This window comes from Lupinus angustifolius, chromosome LG07 (genome assembly GCF_001865875.1).
Source record: "Lupinus angustifolius cultivar Tanjil chromosome LG07, LupAngTanjil_v1.0, whole genome shotgun sequence".
NCBI lineage: Eukaryota > Viridiplantae > Streptophyta > Magnoliopsida > Fabales > Fabaceae > Lupinus > Lupinus angustifolius.
The window spans coordinates 712,521-732,342 of NC_032015.1; the positions used below are offsets into that span (position 1 = coordinate 712,521).

General features: G+C 32.7%; 2 protein-coding genes and 1 pseudogene across 2 annotated transcripts; 2 read left to right on the plus strand and 1 right to left on the minus strand.

The window, feature by feature from the left end:
* Positions 3,401-5,332, plus strand: LOC109353225 (amidophosphoribosyltransferase, chloroplastic-like). Its single transcript, XM_019595451.1, has one exon. The coding sequence runs from the start codon at positions 3,469-3,471 to the stop codon at positions 5,158-5,160; it is 1,692 nt and encodes a 563-aa protein (XP_019450996.1). The 5' UTR covers positions 3,401-3,468; the 3' UTR covers positions 5,161-5,332.
* LOC109353226 lies at positions 8,255-11,289 on the minus strand (annotated as a pseudogene).
* Positions 15,344-18,603, plus strand: LOC109353227 (V-type proton ATPase 16 kDa proteolipid subunit-like). Its single transcript, XM_019595452.1, has 3 exons — positions 15,344-15,528; positions 16,134-16,419; positions 18,118-18,603. The coding sequence occupies exons 1-3, from the start codon at positions 15,453-15,455 to the stop codon at positions 18,248-18,250; spliced, it is 495 nt and encodes a 164-aa protein (XP_019450997.1). The 5' UTR covers positions 15,344-15,452; the 3' UTR covers positions 18,251-18,603.

Consider the following 19,822-nt stretch of genomic DNA (forward strand, 5'->3'; position numbering starts at 1 on the left):
TATATATAATGCCACTGAACTGCAATTCAGATCAATATTTATTTTTTTAATTCAATTCCATATAAAAGGGGGTAATTTTTTTTTTAAGAGCAGTTTGAACAAATCAATTAAAATTAAATCACTGGATTACAACGCAAATCATTATAACCCTAAAAAATGGTAAATTTTACAATCACGTGAATCTGAAGAAATGGATTCCATAAAATACCTTGAGGATCTTGAGTTTAAGGCTTCCATAAACAAGTCCAAAGGAGAAAGCAGAAGCCCGAGCAACCTGAAGTTTAGAAAAGTAAAATTACTGATACAAAGTGTAGAATGATTTTACAGTGAAAAAAACGGAAAATAGAAAATAGGGAAAGTACCAAAGCAAGGGTACTGGTTCCAGAATAAGGTCCTGGTGGTGGTGCCATTGGATTACGATTGTTGAGGAAAAGAGAGGAACAAAGGTACAAGATTATGAGTTTTTGGGAACACAACTCTGAACAATAGAACCCTAGTTATTAGTAAAATAGTAAAATGACTTACTTGTCCAACCTTACACGTGTCATTTGCTCTTTTTACTTTTTCTTTCTCAAAGCATAAGGCCCAAATTATTTAATGTTCACCACAAATTCTGACCCAAACCCAATCAATATCTTCTTACTCAATTTTTTTTATACTACCAAAAAATTCTATACCCTTTTTTGAGTAAGTATCAATTATTCTTAGAATACATGATTTCCTCTTTCAACAAATATTGTTATTGAAAAATAAAATTTTAACCTTTTGATCCTCCTGAAAATTTGATAGAAATTTATACTAGATCAACACATTGTTAATAAGTAATATAAATATTGGTTTCAATTTCAATGTATCTAATTTTTATTCATTTTTTGCTTGTGATAGTATGATAATATATATAAATATATATCATATCATCCAAGTAAATAATATGAATATATTATCAAAGACTAGTAATTAGAGTCAAATAATTTTATTTTTATATTGGATTCTAATAAAAGTACATGACTACACGTCTTAAAATAATATAGATATGAGGACTAGTTGAGATAATTTAAAGTATAATATGAATGTCTCTAAAAAAAAATACATTGAATTCTATTTATAAAACCTAAACTCATCATTCGAGTTTTGGATAGGGATGAATGGCAAATATTAAAAGTAATATCATAAAAGTAAATTTTTATCTCACTTTAATTAATCTAAGTTTATTATTTTTTATATCATGTAACCAATCATAAGAAAGTAATATGTCTTATTGTTTCATTTTCAATTCACATTGAGTTGACACATTTAATTTGATTGACAAATGACATATATCATTTCTAATTTATATGAAGATGATATATGTTACTTTCTTTTATATAGAGATATCCATATTATATGAGTAAGTAAATAATATTTCTTGTCGATAACACTTTACAATATTATATTACTAGATTAACATTTGGTTGACATGAGTCTAGATATAAGAAATGTTTTTTTATGGTGAAAAGTGAAAAGAATCTCCAGCCAAATATATTAAGAGTAATAGAATATTTTCTTTTGTAATAACATTAAATCAACAACTCGCCATTCACCAATGGTCCATATGATTTTGACGACCAAGCTCCTTTTCTGGGCCAGTGGCCATTTCATTTGATGAGGCTATTATTCAAAACACAAATTAAGGCCATAAAACTTTCCATGTCACAATCTGCACTTAAACTTTGCACCCACTTGCTTTCTGAGTGGAACAAGATATCAACATAGATATTTTATATAAGAATAAATTCTAGTGTTACTATAGGGAATCTTAAATCCCCTCTTCCATGTAATAATAACGTCAAAATAAAGAGGAACGAGTGGCCAAAAGTGATCCAAGATTTCTCAACTAAATCAAAGATGTTTCAACCAAAAGCATTGCGGCTCGTCAAATGACACACAATCACCGGTCCTGATTAGTTTGATTTATAAGGGAGAAGAAATTAGATAGAGACACATATAACACGTCACATTTTAATACAAGTGTATTTATATATTTTGTTGTTATCATTTATGATTAGATTTTAATTGAAATTAAATGTTTAATATGTTGGTAATGTTTTATTTGTTATCTCTATGTAAATCTCCACACAAGTCTTTTCTTTATATGGAGATTCCAATTATTGACTTGGCGTTTTATAGAAAAGAAAAAAAGAATCCCATAGGATATGATTAGAAAACCAAATATTTGTGAAAGGTGCCAATCCTACAAATTTATGCCACACAATTTGGTTTACTCGAATCTTGTTAGTATTGAGTCAAGGGGCAGCCATGGCCATTGACCAAACTTGCACTAGCCACCCATTAATGGGTTCAATAATAAGGACTGATTAGCAAATAAATACACCAAAATGTTTCAATAGAAGACCAATAAAATCAAACAGGAACAACTTCTTTAATATCTCGGAAATTTTTTCTTCAAAATAGTTATTTTTATTGGATTTTGCAAGAATCATGATAATGATTTCATTCAAATGAATTACCAAACTATTTGACTAAATTTATACAAGATGTAAATAGCTTGCCAAAAATAATAGTAACTCATTTTCAGTTGCTAACTAACTTTCCAAAAAAGGAAAGAAGAATAAAAGAATGAAAACAAAAGGCAAATCTATACACCATACACTATTGTCAAAATAATGTTCAACACTCCTTCAAGTTAGAGAATGAATGTTCAGAATTCTCAACTTGCTAGGCAGATAAGAGAAAGTAGATATGTCTAATGTCTAAGAGACGAGCTTGAAGTCTTTCCTTGACCACATGGCAAACTGTATAGTAAAAATGAAGCTCTTCCCCTAAAACTATGTAGTAACATTATTTTGATGAGAAAAATATATATGGCTGAAAATATATGAGTTTTATATATTGTAACTATATTATCTACTATTCATATTTAATTATCATTGACGCTTAAAAAGAATTAATCAAAATAAATGATGAATCATGTAGTAACTATGTATAAATCTTTATGTATGTAAGAGCTCCATTTATCCACAAATTAAGTTACATTCAATTTTAACTAGATTTTTTTTTAAATCGAATAGACCAAATGAGTAAATAAAATAAGTGATAATAGAAAAAAAAATCTAAGATAACCTTTAAGTTCATCCATCTGATCTGTTAAATTTAAAATAATCAATAATTAATATTAAATATAATTAATATAATTTAAGTTGAGTATTAAATATTCCTCATCTTTATATTATACTCTATTTTGATATGGTATAATGTCAATCCAAATTAACATTGAGAGCATAAATGCATTGAGATATTTTCTACACGAAATTGATACACACACGTAAATCTTTTAAAAAAGGAGAAAATATTTGAGGTGAAGGGTTTATTACTTTATTTACCTTCAAAGTTTGAAAGTCTAAACTCCCAAAACCTAGAACGAGTCTTCCTCCTCTTGATTCAAACACTTATTCTCTCATTCCTCCAACTATGGCTCTTTCTACTCTCTCTTCCTCTTCCTCTTCCTCAACCCTCTCTCTTAACACCTCTCTCTTCAATAAACCCTTAAACCCTAAACCCTCTTCCTTCTCCCTCCTCCGCCCCCGCCGCAGAACCCCTCTCCTCGCCGCCGCCAACAACCCCATCTCCGGTATCGTGTTCTCCGATACCCCATATCCCCAATCCGAAACCCTTTACGATGATAAGCCACGCGAAGAGTGCGGTGTGGTTGGAATCTACGGTGACCCTGAAGCCTCTCGTCTCTCCTACCTCGCCCTCCACGCGCTCCAACACCGTGGCCAAGAAGGCGCTGGCATCGTCGCTGTACATAACAACGTTCTTCAATCGATTACTGGGGTTGGGTTAGTTTCCGATGTGTTTAACGAAACCAAGCTTGACCAGTTACCTGGTAGTTTAGCCATCGGTCATGTTCGTTATTCCACTGCTGGCCAATCCATGCTTAAAAATGTTCAACCTTTTGTTGCTGGTTATAGGTTTGGTTCTGTTGGGGTTGCCCACAATGGCAATTTGGTAAATTACAGTACTTTAAGGGCAGAGCTTGAAGAAAGTGGTTCCATTTTTAATACAACCTCTGATACTGAGGTTGTGCTTCATCTTATTGCTACTTCAAAGCAGAGACCTTTTATTTTGAGGATTGTTGATGCTTGTGAAAAAATTGAAGGTGCTTATTCTATTGTCTTTGTTACTGAGGATAAGCTTGTTGCTGTGAGGGACCCACATGGGTTTAGACCTTTGGTTATGGGTAGAAGGGCTAATGGTGCTGTTGTTTTTGCTTCTGAGACTTGTGCACTTGATTTGATTGAAGCTACTTATGAGAGGGAAGTTTACCCTGGTGAGGTTATTGTTGTTGATAAAGAAGGGGTTCAATCACTTTGTTTAATGGCTCATCCGCAACCGAAGCAGTGTATCTTTGAGCATATTTACTTTGCTTTGCCTAACTCTGTTGTTTACGGGAGGTCCGTGTATGAATCCCGAAGGCAATTCGGGGAAATTTTGGCTACTGAGAGCCCTGTTGAGTGTGATGTTGTGATTGCTGTGCCTGATTCTGGTGTCGTTGCTGCACTCGGTTATGCTGCGAAAGCTGGTGTTCCTTTTCAGCAGGGGCTAATTAGATCACACTATGTTGGAAGGACTTTCATTGAGCCATCACAGAAGATTAGGGACTTTGGTGTGAAGCTGAAGTTGTCACCGGTTCGTGCGGTTCTTGAAGGTAAGAGGGTCGTGGTTGTGGATGATTCAATTGTGAGGGGAACTACTTCATCGAAGATAGTGAGGTTGCTTAAGGAGGCTGGTGCTAAAGAAGTTCATATGAGGATTGCAAGTCCACCAATAATTGGTTCATGTTATTATGGGGTGGACACACCGAGCTCCGAGGAGTTGATTTCTAATAGGATGAATGTGGAAGAGATAAGAAAGTTTATTGGATCGGATTCACTTGCTTTTCTTCCATTCGATAGCTTGACGAGGTTGCTGGGGAATGAGTCTCCTAATTTCTGTTATGCTTGTTTCTCTGGGAATTACCCTATTGAGCCTAAGGAGCTTAAAGTTAAGAGGGTTGGTGACTTTGTGGATGATGGCTTAAATGGGAGTTTGGAATCAATTGATGGAGGCTGGGTTCAAGCAAACAGAAATATAAAAGAGGTAAAGGTTGGTGGTACTTAGTCACTAACAATTGTACTATTTTGTGATTTTGCAGTACTTTGGGTGTTAATTTTTCATAATTTGAAAGGTACCTATGTTATATGGTGCAGTGAGAGGTAATGTCTAAGAATCTAACTACAGTGATGAGCTTCATCTAATTTATTTTGATTCTGAAGGCCGTTGCTTGACACTTCCGTGAACAATAATCATAGTAAAAAAATGTTACTTTGTATTTTTCTTGTTTACCTGTTTTGGTACCCAATGCTATTGTCACAATTTGCAACTTCCATATTTCCTCATTAAACATAAACATGATGACCCTTTGTTGGTGTTGCTAGTACAATTTCCCTTGACAAATTCACAAATAGGTAATTGTAGATTAAATTGCAACCTCGTTAAAATCAATGGGTAAGGCAATGTGATGAAAAAATTAGTGGAAAACTAACAAACTGTTGCTAATAAGGTTGGGGAAAAGAGGATTGAGCAGGGGGCAAACTAGGAAATTTTCAGAACATTCTGATAAAAATTTGGACTTAGTATTTTTATCAATCATTTTTCATCACTGTTCATTCTTGAAAAATGACCATATAACAAAACACAAGAGTAATGATATTTTCACATTTTCTCTTCTACTTTTTATACCACGTCTTTTCTCATCTCTTCTTTTTCAAACACATTTCCTTCATTCCTTCATATATCTATCTTCTCTACACCTACCCTAAAACGGTGATGTGGTATAAACATTTTTCAAAATAAATTTGCGATTTTATTTTTGCCCTCACAAAATTCATTCAAGTCATAGTACTTTGAAGTTTGAAGTAATTAAAACGGTATCACCCAACCAAAGACTATAAGGAAGCAAGACTTGATCTTACTCGCTCTTCCATTTTGGATTGATCATGACCGGGTCATTGAATCTAGGGTTAAGTTAGAGTTCAAAAATTAGAATTGATCAATATTTAGGGCCGATTATGGGATATGCAAAACCCGTCTCATGGTCACTTACTAATCATATTTGTATGTGTATCTACAAAATAATGGCATCTCTTTGGTTGAAAGTATATTTGACTATCTAATTTTATATGTACATAATTAACAATATATATACATATGTTATTTTATATGTCAAATTATACATGCATACTAATAATAATTTATATTGAGAAAATTTTATGTAAAATTACTAAATAAGCATTATATTTAATCATAATTAAAATTGAGGTTCAAAGGCTGACCTAATTAACATTTCGGGTTGTGTTCACTTTAAGTCTGGATCCCAAAAATAAACAGACTGACATTTAAGGTCGAGTTAGGGATAAACCTTATCTAACGGAGTTCACCTACAAAAGACTATCAGAATTTGTCAATACAGACTCTGTCTTATTTATAATGAATGGGGAGGAGGATTCTTAGTTCTATATTAATAGAATTATTGTCATAAAAGAAACCAATACCCAAAAACGAAAGTAGTGGAATTAGAAAATTCAAATGGATCCAAGCATGCAAGCCAGCATGAGTGATGACTATAAATAAGTTATAATGTTTTATTTCATACTAATGGAGTAATATGTGTGATCCTCTTCTAGATGGTCCAATAGTGGAATGTGAGCCTCAGATTTGTTTTAACATTTATAATAAATTTTTGTTTAAGAATATTTTAAAATCTGAACCATCAATTTTTTCTAAAGTCCACGTATCATAATCTTATGTGGTATTGTACATTCGGAGTGGATCTATTTTCGTATACTAGTACTAGACATGAAGGTCAATGATGAAACACTTCACCAATCAAGGAGATAATAAAGGTCTTTAGGCTCTTCAGTCTGATGAAGAAGTCAGAGAAGGCAACCCATAGTCCCATATCTGTCGATGATATCTCAGGCTTGGAAGAACCACGATCCCACGCTATAAGTAATTTATGCCTACACTTTGTTTTTTTATTTATTTATTACCTATAAGTTGAATCCATGTATGTTTGGGTATGTTGCAATGAAAATCTCTATAAAACTCATTCATCGTGTTTGTATGTATATATTCAATTGTGCATAGAATAATGACACATCTCTAACTTAAAATATCATTGATTGTCTAATCTTTTCATCATCTATACGCATACTTCAATTATTAAAAAACATACACATATATATCATTTAATATGTCAAATTGCATATCCATAATAATAAGTAATATCGAAAACATTTTATCTAAAAGAGACATACATTATATTCAATCATTCTACGATGAGATTTAGGTTTAAAAGTTAGCCCGGTCAAAATTTATGATGTTGTACAAGAGGAATAGAGTCCTTAACCGTGAAAAGAAACATTATGATGCATAATTTTTGTGTGTGCCCACATTGTCCCCTGGTTAAATATTAATCTCTTTGAAGATCTAGTGATGACTGAATAAACCTCCATCAGAAAATCAATGAAACTTTACTCCCATGTACACAACATGAATGGAACCCATGATTTCAAAACTCAACTATTTACAAACTGTTTATCCTTGGATTCCACATGATATATTTCAATACAATGGACCGGGGGTGAAGGTCTAGCAAATTTAATGGGAGTTAAATTGAAATATAATGACAAACACTATGCGATTTCTACGAGCGACATTTGTTTAGAGGGACAAACTCGAACGCTGAAAAAGACTAATTCCTTACCAAAAGGTGATGGATATCCTTAGTAGTAAAAAAAAAAAAGAGAAAAAACATCATGGGTTGATAAAGTCAAAATAAGAGGAAACAATTGTTTTAATAGGAAGAAACAAATTATCAAAGGTTACAAACTTTGAATATAATTTCCACACAAGTTTTTAATATAAAACTTCAATCTTTGATTTCTTAATTAGTGCCGACAAAAATGAAAAAAGTTAACTTTAGAGCTTAGATAAAGATAATGCCTAATCCCAAATCATCATAACATTGACCCACAACAAGAATGGATCACACAAGGTCCCACAAATATTAAATTGACCCCGCTAATTAAGGTATGTGTCTATTTTTCTCCTCACATGGTCCTTGTTATGCGATACATGAAAAAATATCCATTCCCGGCTCAGAAGTCAAAACAGTGGGGCAAAAAATTAAGGAGCTTCTTTACAAAAAGAAAGTTTGAACAGTATTTCTAAATGCCATCATAAAATAAATCACGTCCAAATAAAATATTGTTTACAATTGAAGATATACAATGAAATTAAGTGAGCTATGATTTAAATATATAAGATTATAAGACAAGTATTAGGACATGTATATTATGAATGTGAAACCATTGACACCCATCTCAACTAAGGAAAACTTTTTGCAAATGTGCCAAACTGAGTACAATGAAACAACAGTGAATATGTTAAGAACCTTGCAGCTGCAAGAGGGGCTTCCGAATCTATTGTTTTAAGTCGGTCCGAGTTGCCATTCTGATGCTGTTGAAGATGAATGCTTCGCTGGGAAGCAGTATGAGGCTGCTGCTGTTGGAACATCAATGATGCTGAATCAAGACCTGGAAGGGTGCGAATCGCCATTCAGCTCCGCTGTGGCAAGCTTTAGTCTTTGAACCTCAGCAGTTAGAGCCTCGTTTAGAGCTGTTAAATGAGAATACGAGAATCATCATAAGTGATCAGCACAGAGCAGTCGATGTATTTATGTAAAACTCAAATTGTTCAAGACAGTACTACAGGTAGCAACTACAATTAATAATGGTTCAAGCAATGATTCTGTAGTCCTATTATATGCAGTCTTTGCCGACAATGTCAATGCTTATTTCTGGTACTCTTCAATACCCATAACAGAGACAAAGACCACAAACATCAATTCCTCTGCATTGTAGTCCTATTGCAGCAATAACTTCAACAAAATATTGTGAAAACAGTAGAGGTTAAGAATTGGTATCACAGTACACCATATAATCAAGCCATTGCAATAGAACCCAAAATCTTGCAAAATGCCATAAGTAAAAGTGCAAATTGAAAATATCGAGATTTACATACAATATGGTCTTAGCAATTATCTATTTGTACAAAGCTATAAAAACTACAAGTGAACAATTAACTATTGGTCATTATTTTCAGCCAGAAAAGGAAGAGTTTATGCCTTACATGTTTAACTAATTTACAATCCAGAGATAAAAATGGAGAAAAATTGAAAGACTAGGAAGCAAAGGACATAAATACCATCACGGAGTTTTGCCTGTTGTTGCATGGATTGAAGGCGAAACTTCAACTCACTATTTTGGTTAGTGAGTCCAACAGAATCTCTCTGCATTTACATAAACGAAAGGAATCAAGTTAGAAAACAGTTGGCAGGATAACTAACAAAGGCATAGACATTTACAAAGATAAATATGCCCCCACCTGCAATAGAGTAAGCTGAGCAGATAGCGTTGTAGCTTCTGTTTGTAGAGTCTGAACCTTGTGTTCGAGTTCTGAAATGTATCGCATCTTCCGTTCTTTGGAACGTGCTGCTGATTGACGATTTGCCAAAATCCTGAAATGACCAGAAACAAAGTAAATCAATGAATTATTAATATTAACAATATACATATATGTTACAGAAGTTGAATGCTATGACACCTCTTTGCACGCTTCGGATCACTCGAAGCAATCTCAGCAAGCTTTTCATTAGCCATAATTTTCTTCAATTCAAGCCCACTAAATTCACCATGTCCAAACTCCAAGCTGAAGGCATCGGAATTTCCATAGATTGCATTAGTAGGTGAAACGAATCCGGGACGATGACCAGGTGAAGGTGGCAGCCTAGGGGAGTCATCATTGAAGTTCAAGTTCCCAATAAAACTATCCATCGATACACTCCTATAGTGCCTTGAGTTCGGTGCAATATCACCACCAGCACTCCTTTTCAACCCTTCCCTCTTTTCAGAACCCGTCTTCCCTTGTCTTTGAATACGATCCCCACTCTCATTAACACTACTTTCTGCTTCATTATCACTGCTATCACCTCCATTAGTCTTCGTTCCGCTCGCCCTACTATCCAGATCATCGTGATTTTCCATCCCAATTTTGTTGTCATCAGTCCCTGACAAGTTGAGTGCATCGATGTTATCCAAATTCATGTAGGCAGAGAAAAGATCATCCATGACTTCCCCATCAGGCGACTTCTCACCAGATTCATCTTCATTATGGTCAACACTTCTGTCCCAACTTGCTTCCTTTTTAACCAACTGCGCAGGCTGTTTTGGCACTGAACCGCCGAGGGGAATAAAGGGCGACGAAGATTGCAATACAGTGGAAAACCCAAATGGTATATCACTGTTAGAGCGCCTATGCGGCTTTCGAGGGGGTAAAGATAAATAATTGTTACTATTGTTGGCTCTAGTAAAAGGTGATGAAGGAGGCAATAGAGAATGTGAAGAACTGACATCACGATCTTCCATTGAGACATCAGCAGGAGGATCTGATAAGGAAGTTGAAGACGAGTCGCGAAACGGAGGCGAAGGACTCAAAGGTGGAAGAGAATCAAGATTGAAAAATGATGGTTGTGACAATGATCTTGAATGTGTAGGTGTAGGTGTGGGACTAGTTTGTGATCTTTGTGATATTGGGATCTGAGAATATGGTGAAATTGGTGGGATCTGGTTAGGGTGTGAAGGTGGTATCCCTACTCTTTTGTTTCCATCAAAACTATGCTGAAAATGATGCCTTGATGTTCTCATCTGTGAAGGGCTCAATTGAGGTATGTTTAGTTCATCCATATTTATATGCTGTTTCAAAAAATGAACATGATTTAAGCCTTTCCCATATTCATTCTCACCTATTTTGTTGCTTCACTACTTTCACACAAAGTATGAATCAAGTTCAAGTAATTTAAAATTGCAAGAAAGGATCAAAACAATTAAGAATCATATACTCATCACATTAAAGTTTCATTCTTTATTGTTAATTGAGGAAGTAGTTGAGCTAAGAAAAGAGGTGGAAGGAAGTACCTTGGAAACCAAAGAGGAAGTTAAGGAAGACCCATTACAGAAATGAAGCTAAAGATGTTAACTTTGTCTAAAGGAGAAGGCGCTTATCTTTCCAAGATTCACTCTTTTCTCTCTCAAGACAAGAACATTAAAAAAAAGTTAGTGTCTTTTCTTTCTTTCTTTCTCTCTCTACACAAGGATGAAGATGATTACTACACGGATTTCGTGACCATAACGCGTGAATTTAATACCAAATTCATTTGGGCAGAATTTGCATTTCTTTCGCATTTCAATTTCATTCCGACCTCATTTATATCCTCGTGTATTTATTTATTGATTGTATATATAAATATTAACTAAATTAAAACTAATACAAATGATAAAATGAATAGTAATTTATTGATTGTATATACAAATCTTGCACTTATAATATATCAATAATACATTCTTTTAATATTAGAGTGTAATATTTATATACAAACATTATATTTTTTATTATTCATTTGGATACTTTTTTAATAGTTAACATTATAATTAAACATGAGTAATAATGGATGGAATGAATTATATATACATATTTTTCTCTTAATATTATCCATCAGTCGCTTATTTCTTTCCATTTGTCTTCACTCAACACGGTTTATGTTGCATTAGCGAGATTAGTTTTTAAAAACTAAAATATGAGTTATGATGTGATGAATAATGAAACAAAACTCAAACGGGGTGAAAACAAGTGTACCCATATCCTTGCTAACAAGGGAGGAGTCACTTTGATTTCGGGATAGGGATAGTGACTTTAATTTTAATTATATATTTTATAATAATCAATTATTATATGAATAATATGATAAATTTATAATCATAGTTAAATATGTATAATTAATTATAAAATAATAATCAATTATTTTATACATAACTTAAAATAATAATAAAAAACTATAATATGTGTTAAAATTATTTAAAATCTAAACTTATAAATTTGTGAGTATCCATATAGCATATATCATAAAACTCGTTCTCACCTATAAGTTTTTATTTCGGTTACCTATTACAGGTATTTCCACGATACATGAGTTTAGTTTTTTTGTCATCCTTATTTAGGGTATAAAAATTCAAAATGGTCGACAAAACATATGTATGGTTCAATTCACCTCAATTAACCACAAATTTCAAACTGAACCGCTCATGAATGGTTTGATTTGGTTCTATGATTTTCATGATTTTTTTAATTATCTTTCCCAAATTAAAAGTTCAAAATATATTACAAGATATATTGTTTGTTCATAAAAGAAAAAAAACATTACTATATTATCACAGGAAATTTTTATTCATAATTGCTTTTTAATAACAATATAACAATTAGGTAAGTTAATAAGAAAAAAAGTGAATGACTATATATATATAATAGTACAATTAATAATATATATATTATTAATATATGAAAATACAATTCACACAATTTAATAACATATATAATATTATAATCCATAATTAGTAACATAAACAGCAATGCATGTATAATAATTTATGGTATATGTTTGTGTCAATTCCATCTTTATGAAAGTTAGAATATATGTTATAAATCATCATGTGAGAGAATATCATATATATATTACACTAACACAATAATAATTTAGTAACATATGCACAATATAATTTATATAAAATTGATAATTTAAGTGATAAAATTAGTTGAAGAATTCTCTAATATTTATTTTTTAACATGTGGTTTGATTTCAACGGTTTCAAAATTTCTAAAACTATGAACCGAACATCAATAGTTCCTACAATATAATCAAAACCAAACTTCGAAACCCGAACAACTCATATTTTATAATTTAATTCAATTCATTAGTTTTATGAATTAAACTGTACCTGTTTACACCTCTAATTTAATTGATCAAGTGTCATTTTATTCTATGTATCATCTAATAATGTTAATATGATATTTTTCCTTGCACATGATAGTAGTATGAAAAAAAATAGAGAGTGAATTAAGGTTGATTCACTTATAATATTACATCATGGTTTCAAATTTTAGAAGCAGTGTCATATGTTGCTTTTGAGAATAAATTTGTTTACATATACTCATCTAGTCATAAGAGTGGAAGCCTCTCACGATAAAAAAATATTACATCTTATTTTTTAAAAGTAAATATATCCGAAATATAATAAATGTACTCTAGGCATAATGAAGGACGGTGATTTGCGGTTCTCAATACAAATTTTGATCCTAGTAGATAACAAAAATCTTTTGTACTCATAATTCTCAAAAATTGTTTTTTATACCGACTAGCGTGTCGACTTTAAGAAAAAACAATTTAAATATAAGAAATACATTATATAAACTCAAAGTGAGTGAAAATATAGATAAGAGAATATGTGAAAGATTAATGATATATCAATATAAAAAATGAAAACAATGAAAGTAATGTATGGAAGTTTATAATAATTATTAATGAGAGATTACAAATGATAAATTTGAAATATAAAATATTATATGGTGATGATTATTGTTTTAGCTTTATTAATACTTAATAGTATAGATAATAAAGAGTCACCTTGATAAAAATATAATTATTTTTAAACAAGATGATTATTCTTATTGGTAATAAATATTATAAACCAATAATGTGTTAATCTAGTAATGTAGTTCCTACTAAATTATCAGAGAGACTAAAATGTTAAAATTCAATTTTTGTAAGTGACATTTATTAGAAAGAACAACCACGTATCCTGAAAATGATAGGTTTGTTACTCAAAAGGTATGGAAATACCTTCCATAATATATAAAAAAGATTATAAATTTTATTTCTCCAACTTTCCCTTATGCCAATTGGATGTATATTAACAAATTTCTGTTCCCTATAGGGTAAAAAAAAAGTAAAAAGTAAAAAACAGTGAGATTCTAATTTAATGAGTTATTTAACATTCCTTAGGTGCTAGTTTTTGTTCGTGATATTTTACTTTTTTTGCAGCCAATGTTTTTATTTTAGACCCAACAAAATTAAAAAACCTCAACACATAACTCAAATTATATTACTATCTAATTCTCATAGTCTGAATTTTTTTTATTCCCCTCGTTTACTTTTGACTAACGGTGTAAGAAGTGCACAAATACTTTTGATACCATTTAGTTGAAACCAACACCAATAAATAGAGAGAAAAAATTAAAGGAAAAAAAAGTCGCTTCAAACACATGGGTGCAGAAATAAAATAAGAGTATTAGATAAATTATCTCATCCGACTATTAAAAATATGATATACATTATATTTTTTTATAGTTTTTAGAAATATTAAAAAATACTTAAATATAATATATATCATAATTTTAGTGATTATAAGAATTAATTATATCATGATATAAGGAAATATAAATAATATATCCTTTGTTAGAATGTGTATATTATGTTTATAAAAACAAACATCCACAACCAAATGTGGAAATGGCATGTGTTTTTAATTACTGAATGTATGAAATTATGAATCCACCATTCCTAAAGTTGAGTTTAAGTCAGCTAAGAATAGAATCCCAACACATTCAAAATGAAACAGGATCCTCCTTTTTAATAGGATTATGTCTTCAACTTCTTATCTAATGGAATATAATTAAATAATATAAAAATATTACTTTATATTTTTATAACTCTTTTTCTAAGTAAAATAACATATTTTAATTCCTTCAGGACACAATTAGAAAAACCAATGAGAACAGAGTATCTTCAAAATGACGATAGCCAAGGAGTTGAAGATGAAATCCTTATTTATTGTCCTTTCATTGGCCACACCTCAATCCCATAATTGTCATCAATTTAATATTTTATGCACCGTCGCCCGTGGGTACATAAATATTAAACCTCTTCAACCCTTTGTATAGTATTATTGACATGAACAAATATATCTTCATTAAATGGAGAAACAAATACATATTTTTAATGATAAAAATATGATTTTATTATAATCAAAATGATATATATGTAATTGAAAGTTGCATTTCTCTTTATGTTTTAAAGCATTTGTCTTTCCATCAATGAAGATGATCTTAAATCTATTGACATTGCCATTTATCTCTCTCTTATTCCTCTTCCCACTCTTCTTCATCTATATGTGAATGTGTTCTATTTTTTCGGCCTTTACGTTTGGAAAAAGTCAAACCCATCATCGAAAATAAAAGCCCAACGTTATTGTAACTGGACCGAGCCCAATCAATTCAGGCCCAGGTTACTATAACTGGACCAATAGGAGAAGAAAACGTGTAATTTTATTTATAAATGGAATAGGTGCTAACCACTTTCTCTCTCTCAAAATAACGGAAATTGGAACCTCTCTGTGGTGGAAACCAGAATATCTCAGATTTCAGATCTATACGACGTCGTTGCAGATCCAATTCCATTAATGGCTCCTTTCAGCGGCGATGAAACTGCTCCGTTTTTTGGCTTCCTTGGAGCCGCAGCTGCACTTGTCTTCTCATGTAATTCATTCCCTCTTTTCTCAATTAGATCTATTTCATGTTTTCATGCTCTTTCTGGTTTCGTTCTAATTCCATTTTCTAAGCAAATTTTGATGTTCGAGTCTCATAGTCGTATAAGGTTTCCGATTATCAGTAGTTCATCTTGCATTCGATCCCTTTGAAAATCATTAAACTTACTCAAATGTTTCTAATTTTATAAATATATATAGTGTTTGTTCATTTATCTGTTATTTCAATAACCTAAATTCAAATCATAGCATATTTTATTTATTTATAAACTCTATAATTGAATCCAAATAATGTCACGGTCAAGCAGTTATTTCTCTTTGGTAGTTGGCATTAGTTGTTTTTAAAGTGATAGTATAGGAACCATTTAATTGTATAAAAAATTGTGATATTCTCTATTAGCCCTTTGATCTAAGGGTTTGTTTGAGAGTTGGATTTTGAAGGGGAAGTAACGGAAAGAAAAGGCTTGTGAGTCATCTCACGAGTGTACTTTATGGCTCCCAACCCTTCCATTTCCCTTCCTTCCCCTCCAAAATCTAACTCACAAACAAGCCCTAAGTGATTTATCTCATTGTGACATTTGTTTGAATTGATGGAAGGTATGGGAGCTGCATATGGGACGGCAAAGAGTGGTGTAGGCGTAGCGTCGATGGGTGTGATGAGACCTGAACTGGTGATGAAGTCTATTGTCCCTGTTGTTATGGCTGGAGTGTTGGGTATTTATGGCCTTATTATTGCTGTTATTATCAGTACTGGCATTAATCCTAAGGCTAAGTCTTATTATCTCTTTGATGGTTATGCACATCTCTCCTCTGGTCTTGCCTGCGGGCTTGCTGGCCTCTCTGCTGGCATGGCTATCGGTATTGTTGGTGATGCTGGTGTTAGGTATAATTTTTCGGCCTTTCTATCTTAATTATTGATATGAAATAATTTTTTTCAAACCTGTTCTTAGAAAACAACTTACAATTCTCTTCACTGTGCTGATTCTAGAGCCAGTAAATGAGAATAAACTATCTTCTCACATCAGGAGATAAGTTATCTCCTCCGGTCACTAAAACCATACATGTATTATATTTAACTATTTTCGACAAAAATATTTCTAAATACTAAAAAATTAGGACACATGAACAATCATTTACTCTAAATTAATAGTTCACAGACACATTAAAGAAAGAAACGGAGCTGCATGAAATGGTGAAAGTTAACAAGATAGACATCTTAAGTAAGATTGTCAGGGGTAGGTAAACACGTAAAACATGTAATCGTGAGTCGGATCATAAGATCCTACCTAACATTAAAAAATTAAATATAAACATATACATATAAAAAAAAGAAAAACCCGTTGAAGAGTCAATTTTTTCTATTGCTATAAATCACAAAATTAACAACTAAGTAACAACACCCTTCAAACATGATCAACTATGACCTGGAATTATTTTCAATTATTTGCACAATAAATCAGAGACAGCTGTAACCAAGTCAACCAACAGACTAACATTGTAAAACGAAGATAGAGCAACAACCAACAGACCAACACTGAAATGGCAAAGCTACAAATTTCAGGTTGTGTGGGGTATGAACAGGGTAAGACAAACTCACTGGCTCAGCGACACAATAGTGGTTTGAAAGACAAAAATGATGGTGTGTGTGCTAGTTCCGATGAATAAGAGGGAAAACGAGTGGGGTTTCATGGGAACTCCAAGGAAAAGGGAGAATGAGTGGGGTTTGATGGTCGTGTGGGGTTTCACGAGATTTTTTATCCCTATGAAACTTTTAACCCGAGATGGGCCCACTTCAAACGAGTTGGGGTCCAGATATTTTTTCCCCACCACCTATCAATAGGATATTAGGATCACACAACTTGCCCCACTTTTACAATCTCATGAGGTAGATCGGTGATCCCACTTGCAACTGCAAGATCACGTTTCAACAGAACGTGTGCGTTGCCAAGATCTGTGGAACGGTGGAAGCGTAGAATAGAATGATCTTACACGATTTTGTCAACTGTAGGGAAACAATTGTGGTGTGGGATGCTGGGAATTTGCCGAACAAAAACTAAAAGTACTTCGAAAAAGAGGGGTATCAGTTAAGAACAGATGCAATAACAAGATTTAACCTTACATCAAGGTAGCAATCACAGCTGGCTGTGATTGGAAAATTCTCTGACACAACTACACACCGCATCATGGCCTAGCCCTGTGATGCCACTTGCCCATTCTATTGCTCCATTGACTACAGAGTGCGCAACATGAAAGCTATTCTTTTCTATCATTGAGCTTATAGGTCCATGAGTACTTATTCACACTGCATAACTGCCTTATAAGGAAGTACATGTTAATATGTTCCTAGACTTTTTAACCATCAAATAGACTATGATGATTGATGGAACCTGTATTTTTCCTTTACTAGACTGTGTTTGTTGTGAATTTTATACATGATTTATGATAGAACATTATTGCGTGATTCAATCTATATAGCTGACCCCACCTAGTGGGATAAAATCTTGGTTGTTGTTGTTGTTGCAAATTGTATTATCTTGTATTAAATTTCCTCCCTTGAGTAACTTTTATTCTCCTTCTGCAGAGCCAATGCACAGCAGCCAAAACTTTTTGTTGGAATGATTCTGATCCTCATCTTTGCTGAAGCTCTTGCCCTGTATGGTCTCATTGTTGGTATTATCCTGTCTTCTCGTGCTGGCCAGTCTAGAGCTGACTAAGAAAGGAGCACATTGAAAAATTCTGTGTACCCAATCTGTTTTACCCTTCTGTTTAAAAGGGTTGGGGAGGGGGGTAAATTCTTACTTGTGAGGTTAGAAATGGTCGGACAGCACTTGCGGGCTTCAACAATTACTTACTTATTTTAAAGCGATTGCTTCACCAGCCATTTGGTGGTGTTTGTTTGTTTGTATAAGTAGTCCTTCTTTGCTGAATAATGCTTCTTAAACTTATTTTTTCCTTATGAAATGTATTATGCGATATAATGTTTTACATTTTATCTTTTAGCTGCTGAAACTGGTGCATGTAATGATTTGTTTGCAATGTAATTATATGCATTAATGTATCTTTCTTATTGGATATTGGTAAGTGATAAGTGCCTGAATTAAACATGCGGATGGTAGATATTTAAAATTTAAAAATAAAGTAAAACATATATGACACTGTTGTTTTATCTTGAGTTGAGGGTAACCAACTTTGCTTTAGTATGAGCCCTAGTTACTTGCGCAACATGGGATGCTAATCAACACTGTATTTGGCGTTATTAAATTCTATCCATCTTGTTTTGATGGTTATATTCATTTTTTGCGGTTCTTTATGTGAACACTTTTCTGTGATTTAGATGTCGTTATACTTATCTTTCTTTGAGGTGTAATTACACTCATCTACTTGAAGGATGATGGAAATCTTCATCCATAGTTATATCCTTCTTATATGGGCTAAGTAAAAAAGATATAAGTGAGTTTGACATTACATCTTAAGTCAAAACTGTAAGACATTATGACTATTGGTCTATCCACTTATATGTTTTTTTTTTTTCAACTTATTCATTTCTACACAATGTGAGATTTACTCTTTACACTTGGACATGTATCTTTCTGAAACCACCAAGCTCTGTCTATGTTAATGCTTTGCTTTTCTTGAGTTTGATTAATGGTGTTAATACTTTTGAAGAAGTTGTTTGAGCTCAACTGGGCATATCACTGTTTAGTTTAAACTATTTTACGTTGTTACTATAAAAATGGCGTTATTGCTGCAGCATATCTTTAAGTTTTGTCAGTTCTCAGTTAAGCTCATCAAATCTTCGGTTTGTGCTCCATCCAATATTTTGTATGCTGGTTTGATTTTTTGTGTTCACTGAAAATAATCTGTTTGGGGAAAACAAAAGTCATTGCTTCATATCTCTGGGGATTAATCTCGGTCTATATTACACTGGAAAACACCCTTGCAGCGTATAGAAAAAATTAGGTAATGGTTTTGTATGATGGATAAGTTAAATATGTCCCCATCGCATGTTAATTGTGAATCTCCATTCACTCTTTAGATGAAGTAGGCCATGCTCTTTTTTAGTCATTAGATAGCTCAGTATACCTTCCTGGCCATTTCTGTCATGGTTGTAGAATCAGACAAACGTTGCTTAACAAATCATAGCGTGTGTTTTGCATGTAGTACATATATATATATAGAGAGAGAGAGGGTCTTTACTCTTTAGGGTTCTTGGAATTATTGAATAATTGCATTACTCTCTTCTTCTGAGGGGGTAGCCGGGGCTATGGCCTCGGCGTGCTTAAATC

Excerpts from the sequence above, each read along its gene's own strand:
- LOC109353225 (XM_019595451.1), top strand. The coding sequence starts at position 3,469 with ATGGCTCTTTCTACTCTCTCTTCCTCTTCCTCTTCCTCAACCCTCTCT.
- LOC109353227 (XM_019595452.1), top strand. The coding sequence starts at position 15,453 with ATGGCTCCTTTCAGCGGCGATGAAACTGCTCCGTTTTTTGGCTTCCTT. Across the intron at positions 15,529-16,133 it reads AGCTGCACTTGTCTTCTCAT|GTATGGGAGCTGCATATGGG; the intron begins GTAATTCATTCC and ends AATTGATGGAAG. Across the intron at positions 16,420-18,117 it reads GTTGGTGATGCTGGTGTTAG|AGCCAATGCACAGCAGCCAA; the intron begins GTATAATTTTTC and ends CTCCTTCTGCAG.